The sequence below is a fragment of the Bombus impatiens genome, unplaced genomic scaffold (assembly GCF_000188095.3).
Source record: "Bombus impatiens unplaced genomic scaffold, BIMP_2.2 scf_1528, whole genome shotgun sequence".
Classification (NCBI taxonomy): Eukaryota; Metazoa; Arthropoda; class Insecta; order Hymenoptera; family Apidae; genus Bombus; species Bombus impatiens.
Window position 1 is genome coordinate 316,647 of NT_177947.1, and position 16,976 is coordinate 333,622.

General features: G+C 35.7%; 1 protein-coding gene across 8 annotated transcripts in view; it reads right to left on the reverse strand.

The window, feature by feature from the left end:
* Positions 1-1,484: 1,484 nt before the first annotated feature.
* The window catches only part of LOC100747068, a 203,890-nt gene continuing 188,398 nt past the window's right edge, over positions 1,485-16,976 (reverse strand). For 6 of the 8 annotated variants that reach the window (XM_033324151.1, XM_033324153.1, XM_033324154.1 and 3 more), the window contains 4 exons: positions 11,769-11,992; positions 8,469-9,624; positions 6,882-7,355; positions 4,610-5,212 (listed from right to left, as the gene is read on the reverse strand). In XM_033324151.1, the coding sequence (XP_033180042.1) occupies positions 4,610-5,212; positions 6,882-7,355; positions 8,469-9,624; positions 11,769-11,992 (2,457 nt within the window). Of the gene's footprint in view, positions 5,213-6,881; positions 7,356-8,468; positions 9,625-11,768; positions 11,993-16,976 lie in introns of all 8 variants that reach the window. The other 2 variants (XM_033324152.1, XM_033324158.1) reach the window with 1 other exon arrangement.

Consider the following 16,976-nt stretch of genomic DNA (forward strand, 5'->3'; position numbering starts at 1 on the left):
TTAAAAAGCTTAAAAATAAATTAGAATACGCGTAGAAACCTTAAATTTGCCGTATTAAAAGTAATTAACGATGTGACAAATAATTGATGTGAATTGTTTTCGGTTTCTTAGCTTTCACATTTTATTCAAATTTTAACCTTTGATTTAATTGCACCATAATAATAATAATGCTTACGGGATTAAGAGCTGATTAAAAGTAGCTGATCTAGAATACTACAAGGTACATGTATGACTGTACCTTGATTGGACATGTATGATATTATATATGTCGGACACCGGACTATAAAGGACACCGGAGCCTTCCCTCTGGAACTTCGAGAAAATCCGTAAAATTCTAATTAAAGTTTACAGTTGTAATTAAACAATTTGCCGTTATTCTGCCCAATTGTACTTGTTTGCGATTTGTGATAATAAACTTGGGCTCAAGGCGACTATTAGTCGCCGAACGTAGCCGCGGTCAACGGGACGGGCGCTTCGTCTAACAAAGGTGTGGAGTGATAGTATGATCATTAAAAGAAATATCCATAGAGGTACTTGAACAGGTACTAAAACATTCCAACGGTTCCTTCGGACACAATGAATACCTGATGTTGAGGTACTTACACAGCACAAGTTCAGTTAGCCTGAGAACCTGGGTTTTTCTGGTAATTAAAAGTTCTTCAAACGGACCGGCAGTCTTTGTCCCAAATTGACCAATTGACAGCGACGTCAATTTTCCTTACTTTCGGAACGAGGGCTATACTCGACTAATCCGATAATCTCGTGTCCTTAGACACATCCCATCACAGTTTTTCTCTGTGGCATCATTGGGACGAAAAGTCATTCTTTCTTGCGATCTCATCGACGAAGAGAGTAACGCCTTACGATCTGTGAGTATTACACGTTTGAGTCAGATTGTGTGAGCAAGTATATCTATCATCCCATTGACCGTGGATTCGTTATCGAACCTAAGACCAACGTCACTAGTATCGCAAGTGCCCAATCTCCGCGGTTGATTGTCGAATCGGTAGTATCCATACTCGTAGTACCAGACCGTACCTTCGTTATAACACAGCGATGGCCAATTCCAGTGAAGATCTATCAAACGCCCACAATCCTATTCCTGACACTTCTCCGACATATATATGGTCGTTATATAAAATATACATTTTTCAGATAATTGTTATAATATGTGTACAAGATTTGAGAAACTTTAACTTGCTTTCTAAATTATTCTCTATTCTTTCATCGAGTTGATAATAAAGAGACCAGAAATTGAAACAATTAATAAAATGATTTTCAAACCATTAAGGATTTGCATAATATTTGAAACATACAGCATTTTAGAAAATGTTTAACAATGTTTAATGTTACACTATACTTGAAACATTCTTTATAAAAAACTCGGTTTATCTCAAAACACGAAAATATATTTGAAATTTTATCTGTTTACTGTTCATCGACATAAATAAATGTTACTACAGGGCCACATGAAAAACACAATGTTTGAAAACATTTGTTTACTTTATTGTATACTCTTTTCATTCACGTAGTAGGTACATATCAGCATCTAAAATGCTTTTCACCGTAATAGTTCGCCATAACCTCTTCTTGTTTTACGCATTCTTCGTTTTCCTCTTTCACTCGCATTTGCTCTCTTCCTTCACTTGTGTTCTCCCACTCTTTCTCTCACACTTTCTCTCTCTATCACACACACTAAATATAATCCTCTCTTCTTCTTTCTCTTCTACATATGTGTCTCGTCATTCGCGCTTTCCCTCGCATTCATAGATAAATAAATTATAGGCTAATATTTACAAGTTCTTCTTAATAGATTTCCTCTCCTTACTTAATTTAATAGTCATTTCTCACTTAACAGATTTATTTATCTTGTAAAGACTCTAGAAATATTGAGCTTGGTCTGGTCAGTATACATCATATAATTCCCATTAACTTTTGTCGCTTTTTTCTTTTAATTAAATTATGTGTATCTATGTATGTCTGTGTGTACGTGTATATGTGCATACGTGTCGTTAACATTTTTTTTTCTTCGTTCGTTACGTTTTAATATTGAATATTTAATTTTCTCCCTTTTTTCCGACCATGGTATATCGTTTCTCATTAAATGATGAAAATGATCGCATAAATGGGCAGAGGCATGAGGGAAAACGGGAAGCAAAAGTTCAATTTTCTTGGGGTGGCGGTAGGGGGGGGGGAGTAGTTGATGAAAAATTACGCAAACCGTCTATTTATAGAAAATTTATAGATTTCTTAATTAGCGTCTTGAGATATGAAATTAAAATTGTCCACTTATAAATATGTGTATATGTATATATATATATATATGTATGTTTATCTGTGTACGCGTATTTGTATGCATTATGTATGCATATAGATATATCTCTTTCGTAATAACAGATTCGTAATTTATTTTAGTGTTTCTTATTTAACAAGTATCTCGTGAAACGATATAGAGGTACGTATTGTTCTGTAACAAAAGAAAATGAAGCATTCACAGTGTTTCACAGACAATCGGTAACAAGTTTGTATTATAGTTCGTAATAGCTAAGGCAGATAATGGAAAGAGTATCGCATGAATTCGTCTTCGATCAACTTCTTCTGCACGATGTTTTGCCATGGAATGAAAAAGAAACCAACGCGATATTGTTTGTAATTGAGTATCGTCCGTCCGGTGTACACATTATACATTTAAATAGGTGCTTAACGTTTTATAGCTCTATATATCTCAAGTATAATATCCTCTCAGGCACCTGTGATTATTTACAATGCAACTACTATATCACATAAGTAAAATTTCAACTCTATGCGAGCTGTTAACAGTAAACATTTAATGAAATTTCGTAATTTTTAATTGAATAAAAATATTATTCTTTAACATGGAGATCAAGAATCTTCTTTAAAACTGAGAAAAGAAAAATATCGTTATGAAAATGGAAAATGAAATTTCTTGTTCTTTAAAGGAAAATCTCGTATCATTAGTTAAGTACACTGTTAATTTAACTTTAACAATTAAAAGTTTTAGTCGCGTTATTTCAAAAGACACGATTTATTTCTACGAATTTCTTGCAGTTAAGAGGATATCTATACTTAATCACTTATTATGCCTATTAGATGATAAACTAAGTTAATCAATTGAGTCGATAATCTATTTATAATTTGCGCGTGGACAAGAGAAATTCTGTCGAAATTAGGTTGTCACGACTATCAGAAAAGCGAAGAGAGGCTGAATTGTCCATAAACTTGAAAATATTAACATTCAACTCTTAAAAATTAATCAATGTAATTGCACTTCACATGCTGCTTCAAGATATCCTTTAAATCCATCAGCACGTCTTTTCGTAGGAACGAAATTTCACTCTGTTTTATCACTTTCTCTTTTCTTCCGAAGTATGTAGGTATATTAATTGCTGGAAGTTTAAAAATGATATAAATTTAAAAATGATTCGAAAAATGAACTGAATTCGTGGGTAATGATAAGATAATTAGGCGAAGTTAATGTAAATTAATCGTAATTTGTACCATACACGCGATATTTCATGAAGTTATATGGTACAGAAAGCCGCGAGATCGTTTTGGAACTTTTAGCTTCACAGAACTGATTTTCGGGCACTTTGTAACCCTCTGACATCCAGCTCTTTAAAGAGAAACGTTAATTCCAAATTGGTGGAAAATTTTTACAGACACTTGTAATATCACCTCTAATCGAGCGATATTTTACGACTTAATCAACGTTTAACGTAATACATCGTGAATATAATTTCGTTAACACACGTGTGTAGTGCCTAGCTACTCGTAAATATATGTATTTTCGTATTGATCGTAACGTAACACGTAAAATTCGTCTCGTTAATCCTTAAGTCAAGTCTTCGTAGTAGATATGAATATCTATATATAATTTCAAACCGCTATAAACTTTAATTTTCGAATAAAAGATCTCGTATAGTTAGTCGCTAGAGACAGGAAAAAGTATATCCGAATTCCATTTTATTTCTCTCGAAACCATACCAATTCCCTTTATTCAACCAAAATGATTGACGTAAAATTTGATTATCTAACCGAAGCCGTTGTTCGATATCGCCAAATAAAATGGAAGGTCCCTCGAAGGATAAGAGGATCACGATCTTCGATCAATGACCAAACAAAAGCAAACGAGTAGTGGTAGAAAGTTTGTGAGAAATAAACCTAGAGAACAATCCTCCGAACTAGCGTATCTGCATGTGTACGTGTGTGGTATGTATGGATAGATGTGCACAGAGAGGGAATGCGACTAGAACGCAATTTACGCGTGTATTCACGGCGTGCGGAGGCTTTAGAAACACGTGTATGCGTTCCGCTCACGAAGGTCGTATATATTGGCCCACGAATCTCCACGTGACAAAAGTCCAGGATCATAGGAAAGGAACGATCAATCCCCTAGATTCTTACACATCGGGTTTTACATCATGGTCTCCCTACAACTGGTCATTCTATCGAAATCTAACTGTAAATAAGGACAATCGTTCTCGCAGAGGGCCGCACTGCCTGTAGCAGTTGCTGGGCCGTTACACCAACCCCTGGGGTGCAAAGTGCTGGTGAGATAACACAATACATCTAGGATCTCGTTAATGCGCTAGGAGCCCGGATTCGCGTCCTCGCTGCTTCTCCGCCTGGCCTCTAGTTCCTGGGCTAGCATAGCCGCCTCCCAATTATTATGTCCCTCTCCACGCACTTCACCTTCCTCATCGTCATCGCCGTCGTTCTCGCTGCCGCCTCTTCCGGATCTATCGTCGAATTCGTCCTCGGATCTGCTGCTTTCGCTGTTGGACTCTAGATCGATCGCCACCTCGTCCTTCCACAGAGACTGTGGCACGATCGAGCTAGGGAGTTCTTGAAGCTCTAATGTTTCTTCCTCGGAGTGTTCTTCCCAGGATCTTCGGTTATGAGAACTAGACTCTATACATGGCGAGCAATGCTTGTAGTGCGACTGAGTGGTGAGGACCGTGTCCACTGAACCGTCTCTCATGAACGGGTGGTCCTCACGATCGTCGTCCAAGTCTTCCTCGAACGAGGCGTCGTGCTCCGTGCTGTCTCCCAAAGACTCATCCCTGTTTCTTGAATCTCTTTGTTCCAGTTCTAGTATTCTTGCTTGAAGTTGAGATATTATCTCGTCTCGCTTGCGGATCTCTAATTCCAACGAAGCAATCTGCCGTTCGAACTTCCTCTGTATGTCCTCCTGAAATTTTATTCGTATGCGTATATTAGTTACGAGTAATATAGTTAGTACGCTGGTGTCGAGTTTTGAGTTTACCGAAGGCTAGCTGTGTCACGGTATAATTTTCTGTTTAGCTGCAATTTAGTTTACTCTAAGTAGTAGATGAAATTACTTTAAATAAGTAACGCAATCTTTATTGTTTTTTAAAGAATAAGATGTTTTGAAGTATCGCTTGTTCGGTATTGATGCTATTTTCTTTGAAATAACTTTTCGAAAAATCCAAAAATATTTTTAATATTGTAATGATAGGTCGACAGGCCAGACTGTATATCACAAAGTCCAATAGTTTACTATGTATCTATACTTTGACTCCCCTGTTTCTATAGATTGTTTAAAATACTATTGCAATTATTTATTTAATTCATGAATAATTTAATCCATTCATATTACAATTTTTCTACCTCAGACATTTTTGATATGTTATCAAAGTAGAATTTCTTTTATACTTATAATACTTTTCTCTTTATTTCTAACATTGGTATATTTCATGTACAACATTTTTCAAAAAAAAATTTCACTTGCTTTTGTGTAAAATTGATAGTTTCACATCATTTATAGCATTGATGTAAATATCACGAAACATATTAATATCTGCGAACGGGGAAATTAACAGCACATAGATGTCGTTGGTTAAGCGGAGTACGCTAACAAGTAATATATTAGTGATTTGTAAACAGGGAGTAGCATGCAAATAGAACGAGGTTATAAGCCGTTGCGATGCAAACTTCTTGCAAACTGGCTCAGTGCGCGAGAACTTTACGTTGAACAGCTCCGAAGTCGACAACTTCGAAGCCAATATCTTCAAGGGAAATTACAGGAAACCAAGGAATCTTGTAGAACCTCCTCTAGGAAATGTAATTCTTCCAAACGTGTTTCTTGATATCCTTATTAAGTTCTTGAACATTTTATAAATGGCTTTCGCAAGTTTACCTATTGATTTTTCAGATGAAAGGACACATTCTTGATTCTACGAAAACTTAAAAGTGTCAAACTTTCATTCGTTTAACTCTTACGAATGAAGAAAACATTCAGTTTTTCTGAAATATCTAGTAAGCGATTATTGTAAATATCGAAGAAACTGTCTAAATACTATGTAAATCTTGATAGTAAATAAAGAAAAGACGCAGTAAAGAGTTACTGTGCATGTCCATTCACAGCTTTTCTTTCTATCTCTTATATGTATTTTTTACTTTATGAAAGATGCTACAAAAGCATATTATTATTTCTGATTAATTACCGTTAGAATTATCTACTTTTCGAATTAATTACGTTCGATTTAATTACAGTCAATCGTATCAGATAACGTAAGGATTGATAGAATATTTTTCTAATTTTTCTCAAATACGTTCAATTTTCCCCCTCAATTTTAATTTTTCTCGCCGATTAAATCTCAATATGTTTGAAAATCCGCCGAATAAAATATCACAGTTGCTTTCATTCCATTTGACAAATAACACCATTCGAAAATATTTTGTTTCATCATTCCCTATCCCTAGAGAAGAATTCGACAAAATTTGAATATTTAACTCTGCGTAAATAGTTCGCCATACGTGTCGTAGTTTAATCCAAACTACCTTCAACGAGCTGTTCTACGCGACGAGAGAAAAAGTATAAAAAAATAGCGACTTACCAGACGAGCCTTAACAACTTCTTTGATGCCAGTGACTATCTCCCCCAGGTATTCCTCTTCTCGTGGCCGAGATACCATTTGCAGGATACCTCCGCTGCCCAAAGGACGGAAATTGAGTTTATTGGGCGGTGGCAGTGAGGCCTGCTCTTGGGAGTCGGACAACTGCGACCCAAGCGGATAATTTGCCGGGGTCTGCTCGGACGGTGGGCTCTGCAGCGTGTATTTGTTAAATGTCACGCTTTTCGAGAGTTTCGAATGCCGTGCCGCGTAACCTTCTATCGTCGGTGCTCTCATTAATTTCCTTAATTCGGCGGTAGCCGCTTCGCGATCCGGCGTGCTCGTAGCCGAGGTCTCGGAGCTTCCGGTTCTGCTTCCGGCCGACAACTTCTTTAGTATGCTCTTCAAGTTCCGCCTTTCCAACGTCTCGTTCTCCGGTGAAAGTTGATCCGTGGGTGACATCGATGACATTCGATTCTGGAAAATGTGATGCATTGAAAGAACTTGAATTGGCACTGATTAAAATCAGACGTTGATATTGTTCATGATTGATAATAGTGATTTCGTCGATAATGTAAAATATTAAATATTAAAATATCGATTTAATGTGAAAATTACTGACGAGATCAGTTGATTTATTATTAGGTACACGTTCCTTCTTTTAATCCGTCGATCGAGGTTCTTCGTAACGATAGAAAAGTACGTATGTTCTTCTGATCGATCGCGATGCGTCAACTCCGAGATAGATAATTCTACTCTATCTTAACGGAATTATAAAGATGTAAACTGAAATTGACAGTAGATCGGCACAAACAAAAGACATTTTTCATGAAAGTTAAATTAAAAGGATTCTAGTTTGAAGAATTTTGATTCGATTTGTGCCATTATTAACTCTTCGCAGGTCGTGGTTGATCTAACAGATATACATGTAAAATCTAATTCTAAATACTTTCAAATTTATTCTTTATCTTTAAATTAGTAATTATGTAGTTTATATATACTGTAAATCTATATCTAAATATATATCTATATCTATACTAAATATCTATATATTATATTCTGTATTAATTTTAGTCCAATTAAAGACTTTTCACATATCTGTACAGTCTTTTCGCAAAAATAAGCTGCACTGCAGCATAGAATTTCAGTTATTGTATCTCTTAGATACACCGCGACCTCCGCAGAGTTAAGTAGTTCCATTTGAATAGGACGAAGCGAGTAAATCACTTGCGTATAATACAGAAACTAAATGACAGAACTTCTACGCGCACGGTTTAATATATTGTCGAAGTTTCCGATACCTGACAACTGATATAAGCTATTAAGCAGTTAAATATCGTCCGAGTATAATACAGCGGGATCTAAATTTCTAGCAATTGGATTCGTAACTTAATGTTGACCGATGTTGCATCTCGGTATATGCTCGAACGATAAAGATTTCTTTCATTTTACCGTGTACGTCCTCATACACGTCACTCGTCTCTACACATACAACTATAAATCAATTACTTTGATATCTCGACGTTACTTTCCATTTATCAACGTACAAAATATTTGCCAAAACTCTCTCAAAAACTTCAATCTACGTACCTGATTCAATTTCGCTAATTTCCTGGTATACTCGATCGCGCAAGCCTCCGAGTGGCTTCTCGTCAAGTTTCCATCGAACTCAAGCTCGGCGTTTTCTCCGCAGTCTAAACTGGAGCTCCTAACTGCTTTCTCGAGTTCCGCCAACTTCTGTCTCTCGTTAAGTATCTTCAGCTTCTTGACAAACGGTAGACCGCAGTACTCCGGTGAAAGATCGTCTACGGACGCGTACATCTTAGTCTGCTGTCTTAGGTGCATTAAAGTCTGTCTTAGCCTCTTAGTCGGCGGACTCCTCTGCGGCGAATTTTCTTTGTTCGTTAACGAGGCGTCCTTCAGCATGGCCCATGGTTTCTTCGCGTTCGAACCATTCGCATTCTCTTCGTTCGAAGTAGTCGGCGATTTGACGATCGGTTCTATGGTACTTTGGACCGATGGCTGCTTCTGTACCGGTTTACGAGGCAGCTTGGGCGATTGTTCTTGCGATTCCTCGGGTATAGCGTTTTTTGGAAGCAAGGGCTCTTTAGTGGGTGCCTCTTTGTCAGCCTCTTTGGCCTCTTGCTCGTTCTTTGCCTTCAAGAGTAGTATTCTCTGAAGAAACGGCAAATTCGGGTTCATAGGGTTCTGCGCATCCAACGGTGGTTGTTGTTGTTCAGGCGTGTGCACGTGCGTTTCCATTAGATTTCGACGTTCTTCGCGTTCTTCTTTTTCTTTTAATAATCTTAATCTGGCAAGCAGAGGTAACCCGGCGCCCAAAGGCGACACAGGTGGTTCTTGGACGCTCGACGCGGACGCGTCTTGAGTATCGTCGATCTTCTGCTGCCTTTTCAGCGTTGACACCTTTGGTGTCAATGGCTGCAGCTCCAAGCTTTCCTCGGGTTTTGTATTTCGTTTGCTCTTTAGCGCATACTTTAGACCCTTTACGTCGCACTTCAGCTTGCTAACGATTCTTTTGCTCGTGCTGTTGTCCGAGGAGTCGTGACCAGGCGACGTTGGTTGCTTAGATGCTTTGACGACCTTCTGCGCCTCCATCAAACGTTTCCTACCGAGATTCTGCAGGATTTCTTGAGCGTCTGGATAGTCTTTCATCGCCGCTAATACGTCCTCGCGGGAGAGGCTGAATAGCTCTGAGTAACCTACCGAACGAACGTCGGCTGTGCGTCTGTAATTGAGAGTTTATTCGTTGGATAGATAGAAACTTGATATTTTAAATTCGAAGCTTTTATGGTTTGAAATATAAAGTGTGTTATATCTTAAACTGACGTAGAACTTCCATTTGAAGGATAAGGGAGGAAAATAAGTATAAGTACATCGCAAAAGAACTTTATCGAGAAAATATATGTCGGAGTCAGGTTGGAATTTTGGGGCGTTCGATGAACCTTTACTTACTTTACCGTCGCGGAAGTAGTTAATGTTTACCGGCACAAATGTTTTTCCCAACATTCCGGACGGGAAATCCTGATGTTCTTTTATCTCCGACATATATATGTCCCAATACCCCAATACCCTAGTCCAGACTTTTACTATAGCTACACTTACGTAATAAAAATAAGAAATAGTTCTAATGTTCCAATCTGGCTTTATGACGGTGGGTTCGGGCTCGAAGTGACATAGCGGGTCACTAGACGTAGCCACGGTCACGGGAGGAACGTGTACCGGACAGAGGTATGGAATGATTATATGACTCTCCTTAAAAACAAAGATTGACCCGAGAAGTGGGGCAGGAATATATAAGGGTAGTTTCATTTGGATTACGAGTTAGTTAGTTAGTTAGTCATTGGATGAATTGCTGATTGAGTTATCGAGAAAATTACCCGAATCGTTATTACGTTGATATTTGTCAACCCGTGGACCGTGGATTCGTTATCGAACCTGAATTCGTTATCATCTCGACCACCCTATCGCCGCTATTATTCATAGCCTCTTGTAATGTCCACATTTGTACCGATAAACATTAGCTACATTCGCGACGGTGAAGTAAGTAAAGGTTCATCGAACGCCCCAAAATTCCAACCTGACTCCGACATATATATCGTTGGTTTTCTGGCAATAATTACGAAAAAATTAACTCTGAAAGTGAACTTTTTCTTGAAAGTAACAATGAATATTATAACGAGTTTCGTGTACGCATCAATTATTTCGAAGTAGCTGCAGTGACTCTGTTCCAGTTTAAATTCATTACATTATCAGTTTTGTAATTGAGTTAAGTTAACTCGAAGACTTCGGGACAAAGTTTAGGAAAGTTCAATCTCTTGCTCATACATCTGCTGCGAATAAAGAGAATTAGTTGTAAATTGATAATATTCGACGACGGAGCGACTTTTCGTAGATTGCAAAGTGTCACCTTCAAAATAATTTTAGAATTCGTTTTCTCTAAAACAGACACTTATAGTGGATTCATTTACGAAACACCGCTAGTATTTTTAACGAAAAATATTTGTATCGATGATTCCTTTAACTATTAAACTTTAATTTGTCATAAGAAGATTCAATCGTGCGATAGGTGCATTTTTAACAATCGTCGGAATTAAATTATTCAGTTTTGTGGAAAATACCGAAGCGCGAAACGAAATTTCAGACAACTATGTTTCAGAGATACTGAACGATGTAACAAGAAAGTAGGACAAGTTATATATGTGTCAGGATTGGAAGGAAAATAAAACGCGTGCGAAGCTGAAAGGAGGTTTTTATCGATTGCAGTTTTCGACTATTGCCGCATTCCCATCAGCTTCACATGCTTCTCGTATAAATTTTTCCCAGTTTAGATTCATGTATCAAATAAAGGATTGCGCAACTTAACTTACGACTCACATGCGATACATTTATGGGACTCGCAACACGATTATTCATTAGAAGATAAAATAGCAAGCTGAAAGTATAAAACTTTCTTAAAACTTTTCTCATTTGTCAAGAGATATTCTCGTATACTGTTATAAAGTGCACGGGTGCTTTAAATTCCGTTTGGCACTTTATTCGATTAAATTATTGAATTAAATGAAATTAGCGTGCTGACAATGACGATACGGTATCGATGAAATTAATTTCCTTCAATTTTCAAGTTGATTAAAATAATAATGTTACATAACGTTGTTGGCGATCTAATTAAATAATGTTTAATACCACAATATGTTATTTATACATACATTTATTGTATTATAATTTGCATAACTTTATGCTAATTGGACGAAAGTAGGCTTAACGTTATACGTATGAAGAATAATATTTTGCGAAGTAGTTCGGAGTTAGAATACACGGAACTCGGAACAAAAATTAGAAATAGGACAGCATTTACTTTTAATCACTTACTTGTTTAATCCGTCTAGATTAAGAATTCCAATTTCTCCAAAGAAATCTCCGGCTTTCATGGTTGTTAAAACTCTGCCCGTTTCGCTAATCACTTCTAGAATTCCGTCGGCTATTATGAACATTTCTCTAGCTACCTCTCCCTTTCGACATATCGAATCACCAGGCGTAAATATATAGGCTTTCATCTTCAGCACTAGATCGTGTAAAAATTCGGGTTGACACTCCTATAAACAAAGACAAAATAATTTCGTATGAATCTGTGAATCGTTTCATTCAAACGTTTAGTATTATAAATAAGGTAAGCGATTAGTAAATAACCAGAAGCGAACAGTGAATTTGAACATTCTAATTAATAACATCGTGATTAACAATTAACGTTAGTCATTTTAGCGATACTGTGATAGATATACGATGGGTTATGCGAAAATTAAATAAATTTATTCTGGCGGATAAAAGAAAGTTCAAAATCGGTATAATTTTAGTCAGAATTGTACTAAAAGTTTTTTGCCATATTGATAATAGTCATTTATTCTGTGGTATATGTATATTATATTTATTCATTGTTCTTATTAAATATAAATCCATGTTATAGGATTATAGTATCTTTATATGCTTCTTATTTTATGATTATCACAATTTTCTGTGACTGTAGTAATTCTTGTTGCTTCAAGGTGTTGCATCAAAATGTGTTTTATATATTTCAATCCACAATTCATATTATTTTTATTCTTCTTCATATATCGATTGGAAAATCGCTTTGTCACGTTTTACAATCCAAAAGATATTATTAGGGAGGGATAATTATAAACTTTCTTTTTCCCGCCACTGTAGATGTACATTACTATGTATTTTGCATTTATTTATTATTATCGTTTGTTCAAGATTTCGGTAGATGGACCAGAGGTACAAAGCGCTTACAATTTCCTGTGCCAAACGATTCTTTTTTGTATAGTCGATGTACAATAGACTTCGTTAAAATACGATCAACGAAATCACGGGTGGGTAACATGTGTATAGACGATCACGTAAATATACGGTATACATACTGGCCACGATATGGTAATGAAAAAACATTAAAGGTTTGATGTCGCCGCCTTCATTGAAGCAAATGGTAGCGGCAATTAAAAGTCACATAAATGTGCCAATTACAGACGATCGTAATGATGGGTTGTAAAAGATTGTTTTCCTCTGTCTGCGGACGGTTTACTTGCGAATTGCGTGCCGGTGAGCATTATGGCTGCACTAGGATTTTCATTACACAGATGTAGCGCGTTTTATCGTAGGATCGTGGGCAGTAAAAGAATGAATTTATCTTGATTTCTGGGAAATGATATCCTTGAATCAATTACTGTCCCTTTGTCTTTGTTAAATGATACAACATGTTAATTAAAGATCTTTTCCTCCTACGCAAATTTAAAACTTGAAACGTTCTGCGATAAAAAATTTTTGTACAAAATTATCTTTGCAATTCCGCTATTTTTTTTTTTTTTGGTAATCCATTTTCAAAGAAGAAATAGAGTGAGATATAACATTTCAATTTCTAAGTTTTTGATCGTTCGTTTCTTAAATATTTGTACAAAATTTTCTTTGAATCTTCGTGTTCTTCTCTCGTATTTCATTTTCAAAATTAACGGTTTCAACAAAAAAGAAAACAGAAGAAAGAAAAAGAAAAATAATGTGGAATTTAAAACTTTGGCATATTTTAAAATGAAAGTAAACATAGTTTTATATCTCACGCGTAAAGAATTATTAATTTTTGTCACGAACATAGCTTATTGGAAATATTATCGAGAGAGTTGTTTAATTTTCCTTCCGTTTTTTAAATTATATTTGCCGTTACTTTTTACATTGAATTTATAAGAAATTCGATATAAACTACCTTTCCCTTTTATATAACTTGGAATAGTGTGAATTATACGAATGGTTAAACGTTCGTTGATTATCTATTTACTGGAAGAGGAGTAAGGGAACCATCCATTTTATTTTCAAGGCCAGATGATAGAATATCTTCACGCATATTAGCTGGTATGATCGCATACGCAAAGTGACTGAAATTAGCATCCCTCTTATCGATTCCTTGAGGACGACCTTGCGGTTTCTGTTCTCGCACAGGATATTGAGACGAGGGGTTCTCAGTGAATATTAACGGATGCTTGTCACCGCTATACGTATACAATGGTGCATTCATGCATAGTACATGCTCATTAAACATAAATAAATATCAGAAGAACAAGTCCGTGACGTAATTCATTCAGATATATCAGCCTATTTTCTTCATTCTCCTTCATTCTGAATTTTCTTTGGAAATTTCATTTATTCTGTATCGAAATATTATATTATTCCACATGTAGAAAAATATACGCCGTATTTTGATATTATCTGAATTTTTATACTTAACAAATTTTTATGGTACGATTCATCAATAACTTAAACGTTCTTTTGTGGTAAAACTCTTTGTAATCGGGATTTTGTCTGGGAAAGAAAAAGATAGCAAATGTATGACGATAATAATACAAAGAACAATTTCTACATTATCAATTCTATCGTAACGAAGTTGCTTGGATACAAAGAGTCGAGACATTTCGAATAATATGTTATTCCTAAACCTTGGTATGCTTCGATATTCTTCAATTTAGAGAAGGAAAACGTCTCTTAATATACTTCTCTTTAAATATCTCTATTAAAATATAAATACATTCTTTTTCAAATATCTTCATTGAATATTATTCATCCAATACTTCTTTCATTATCGTTCAAATGTCAAAGGACACAGTGCGCACGGGTTATTTCAGCGTAAAGATTTCCTCTCATAATTTTTAGCCGCCTCAACGAGCAACGTCGAGAACAAATCTTAAAAGGAATTTTGAACCGACTTCTTTTGATATCCTTTCTTTCCTTTTTCTTTCCTTTTTTTCTTCGGATCTGTTCCAGATGGCGCGGAATCGCCTTCAGATAATAGACATTCTTCGAATATTATTTTGACGATCGCGTTTTCTTTCCTCTTCCCTTAAGGTCTCAAATCTTCTCGTTGAAGCTCTTTTCGTGACATTTCATGGTTTCCACATTGCGCTCAGACAGGCGAATCTGCACTCGTGACAAACGGGCGCAGCAGGTTTGCAGCGGATGTACTCGAACGTCGGAGGAAATCGTCCTCGGTGTTAGCCTTATGGTGCCAGACGTCTCCACTGTCAGCTTGTTTGTTGAATCTGGGACGATTCGTGACGTTCTCGTTGTGCATTCGCGAAGTATGTCACACGTTTTGAATGAAATCGTTCAATTGTTACCCAAGGAACTTGATAGGAGTTTCAAAGAATTTTAAGAAAATTGAATAAAAAATTAAAAAACAAACGTTTCGAAAATTTCGATTATTTCATATTTCGTGTTATACTTTTCATGCTAACTTGTTGTTTACTACGTAGTTACATTTTGGCAAAGCGGATTATATGACTTGAGTGGCAATGCTTCATTATTCTCTACAGAATTGTTTGAGGAAGTTTGGAGGAATCCGAATCAAAAATTGGAAGAAATTAAATACAAATTTTGGAGATAATATCTTCTGCAATGTTTTATATTCTTCTCTGCTCGAATTTTGGCGAAGTGTATTACGTTTCTCGAGTGATGACAATAGTCGATTCTTGTCTAAATAATCGTTTTAAGATGTTTGAAGGAGTTTTAAGGGGATCGAACAAAAATTGCGAAGCCAATGGATATATTGGTATAATAATACTCTATTTTATATATTTGCCAGCTGCACTTCGACGAAGTTTCCACTTTGATATATACTACGTATCGCGAATGTTTAAAGATTTGATTGTTGTTTAGAGCATCGTTTGAAGAAGTCCGAATGTTATAAAGCAACAGAACTGAGTGAAGAGTTTGAACATGATATTCCATTGTATTATTCTATATCGTTTGATAGTTATATGTTAAGGGATTAACATAGGAAAATAAATAATTTTTAAATAATTTTAAATAAATAACAATAGTGGTAGTTCCTTGTTAAGGAATTAATACAGTAAAATGTTCCATTAATAGTTCCTTTAATAATTTAATATTCTTGCGTGTCTGAATACGATATCAGGCTATCCTGCTTTCCTTTGAAGTTGCTCGTGTATTTTTTAATATTACAAAATAAGAAACGGCATACGTAAAGAAAGTGTGAATTTTAGGAAAGCTAAGGGAAATCCTAGCGTACACGCAAAGAGACTTAGGAACAGGATAAGAAATATGCATTATAAAGTTAAAGTGTATGATTTCGTGTGCTGGAGTGGTTTTTGTAAATTAACATAATACGTATGCGTTGTAGCTGCAATAAAATATAAATGTATATTATGTAAAAAGGAATTGCTATGCAGAGGGTTGCCGTAAAAGGGATTGCTACGTAGAATCACTGTACTCATATTTTTTCATAACGAAAGAAATTTTGTTGTAAAATTGAATTACAAAGTAAAACATATGTCAACTTTCAAATTGTTATTATTATAGTTCCATGCGACTATGATAGTTTTCGTCAGTTCCAAATGTCGCATCAGAATGCATTTTAGATATTTTTACTTTGTCGCGTTTTATAATTCAAAAGATAATATTGGCAAGAGCAGTCCCATAAAACACTCTCAACCACATTTGATAAACATTTTCATTTGACTTTGTAGCACGATATATGTGGTTGTTTAAAAATTAGCAATACAGAAAATCTAGAATTTTTGTTCATTTTCTTGTAGAACATATTTAATATCGAATTCATGTAGTTTATTAAGTGTCTGCAATTGAAAGTTTGTCCTCGAAAATATCTATCTTACGTAGGTGTCATAAACATTGCTACGAATTCTATTCAGGTTTGCGTTTTGTGGTCTAGCGAATACACGGAGAAACACGAAATTCTCGAAATCTCGAAATTACCTGGAAATCTCAAACGCAAATTATTCGCGCGGAAAACCGCTTTCCCACATTTTAATGTGACATCTTTGTATTTTGCTGAAATTTTGTACAGTATGCAATTTAAAGGCTCGAAACATACTACAAACCGCGAATAGATATCTTTAAATGGAAATAAAATGAACGTTTATTAAATTACGAATTATAATAAGTCGTTCACGAATATCGCAAAGGAGAACTGATTCACGGTATATGCAATTATAATGAGTTAATACTGCAATAGTGATTTATAAATCTATATAAACGTATAATGAAAATTGTGATAACTTTCGA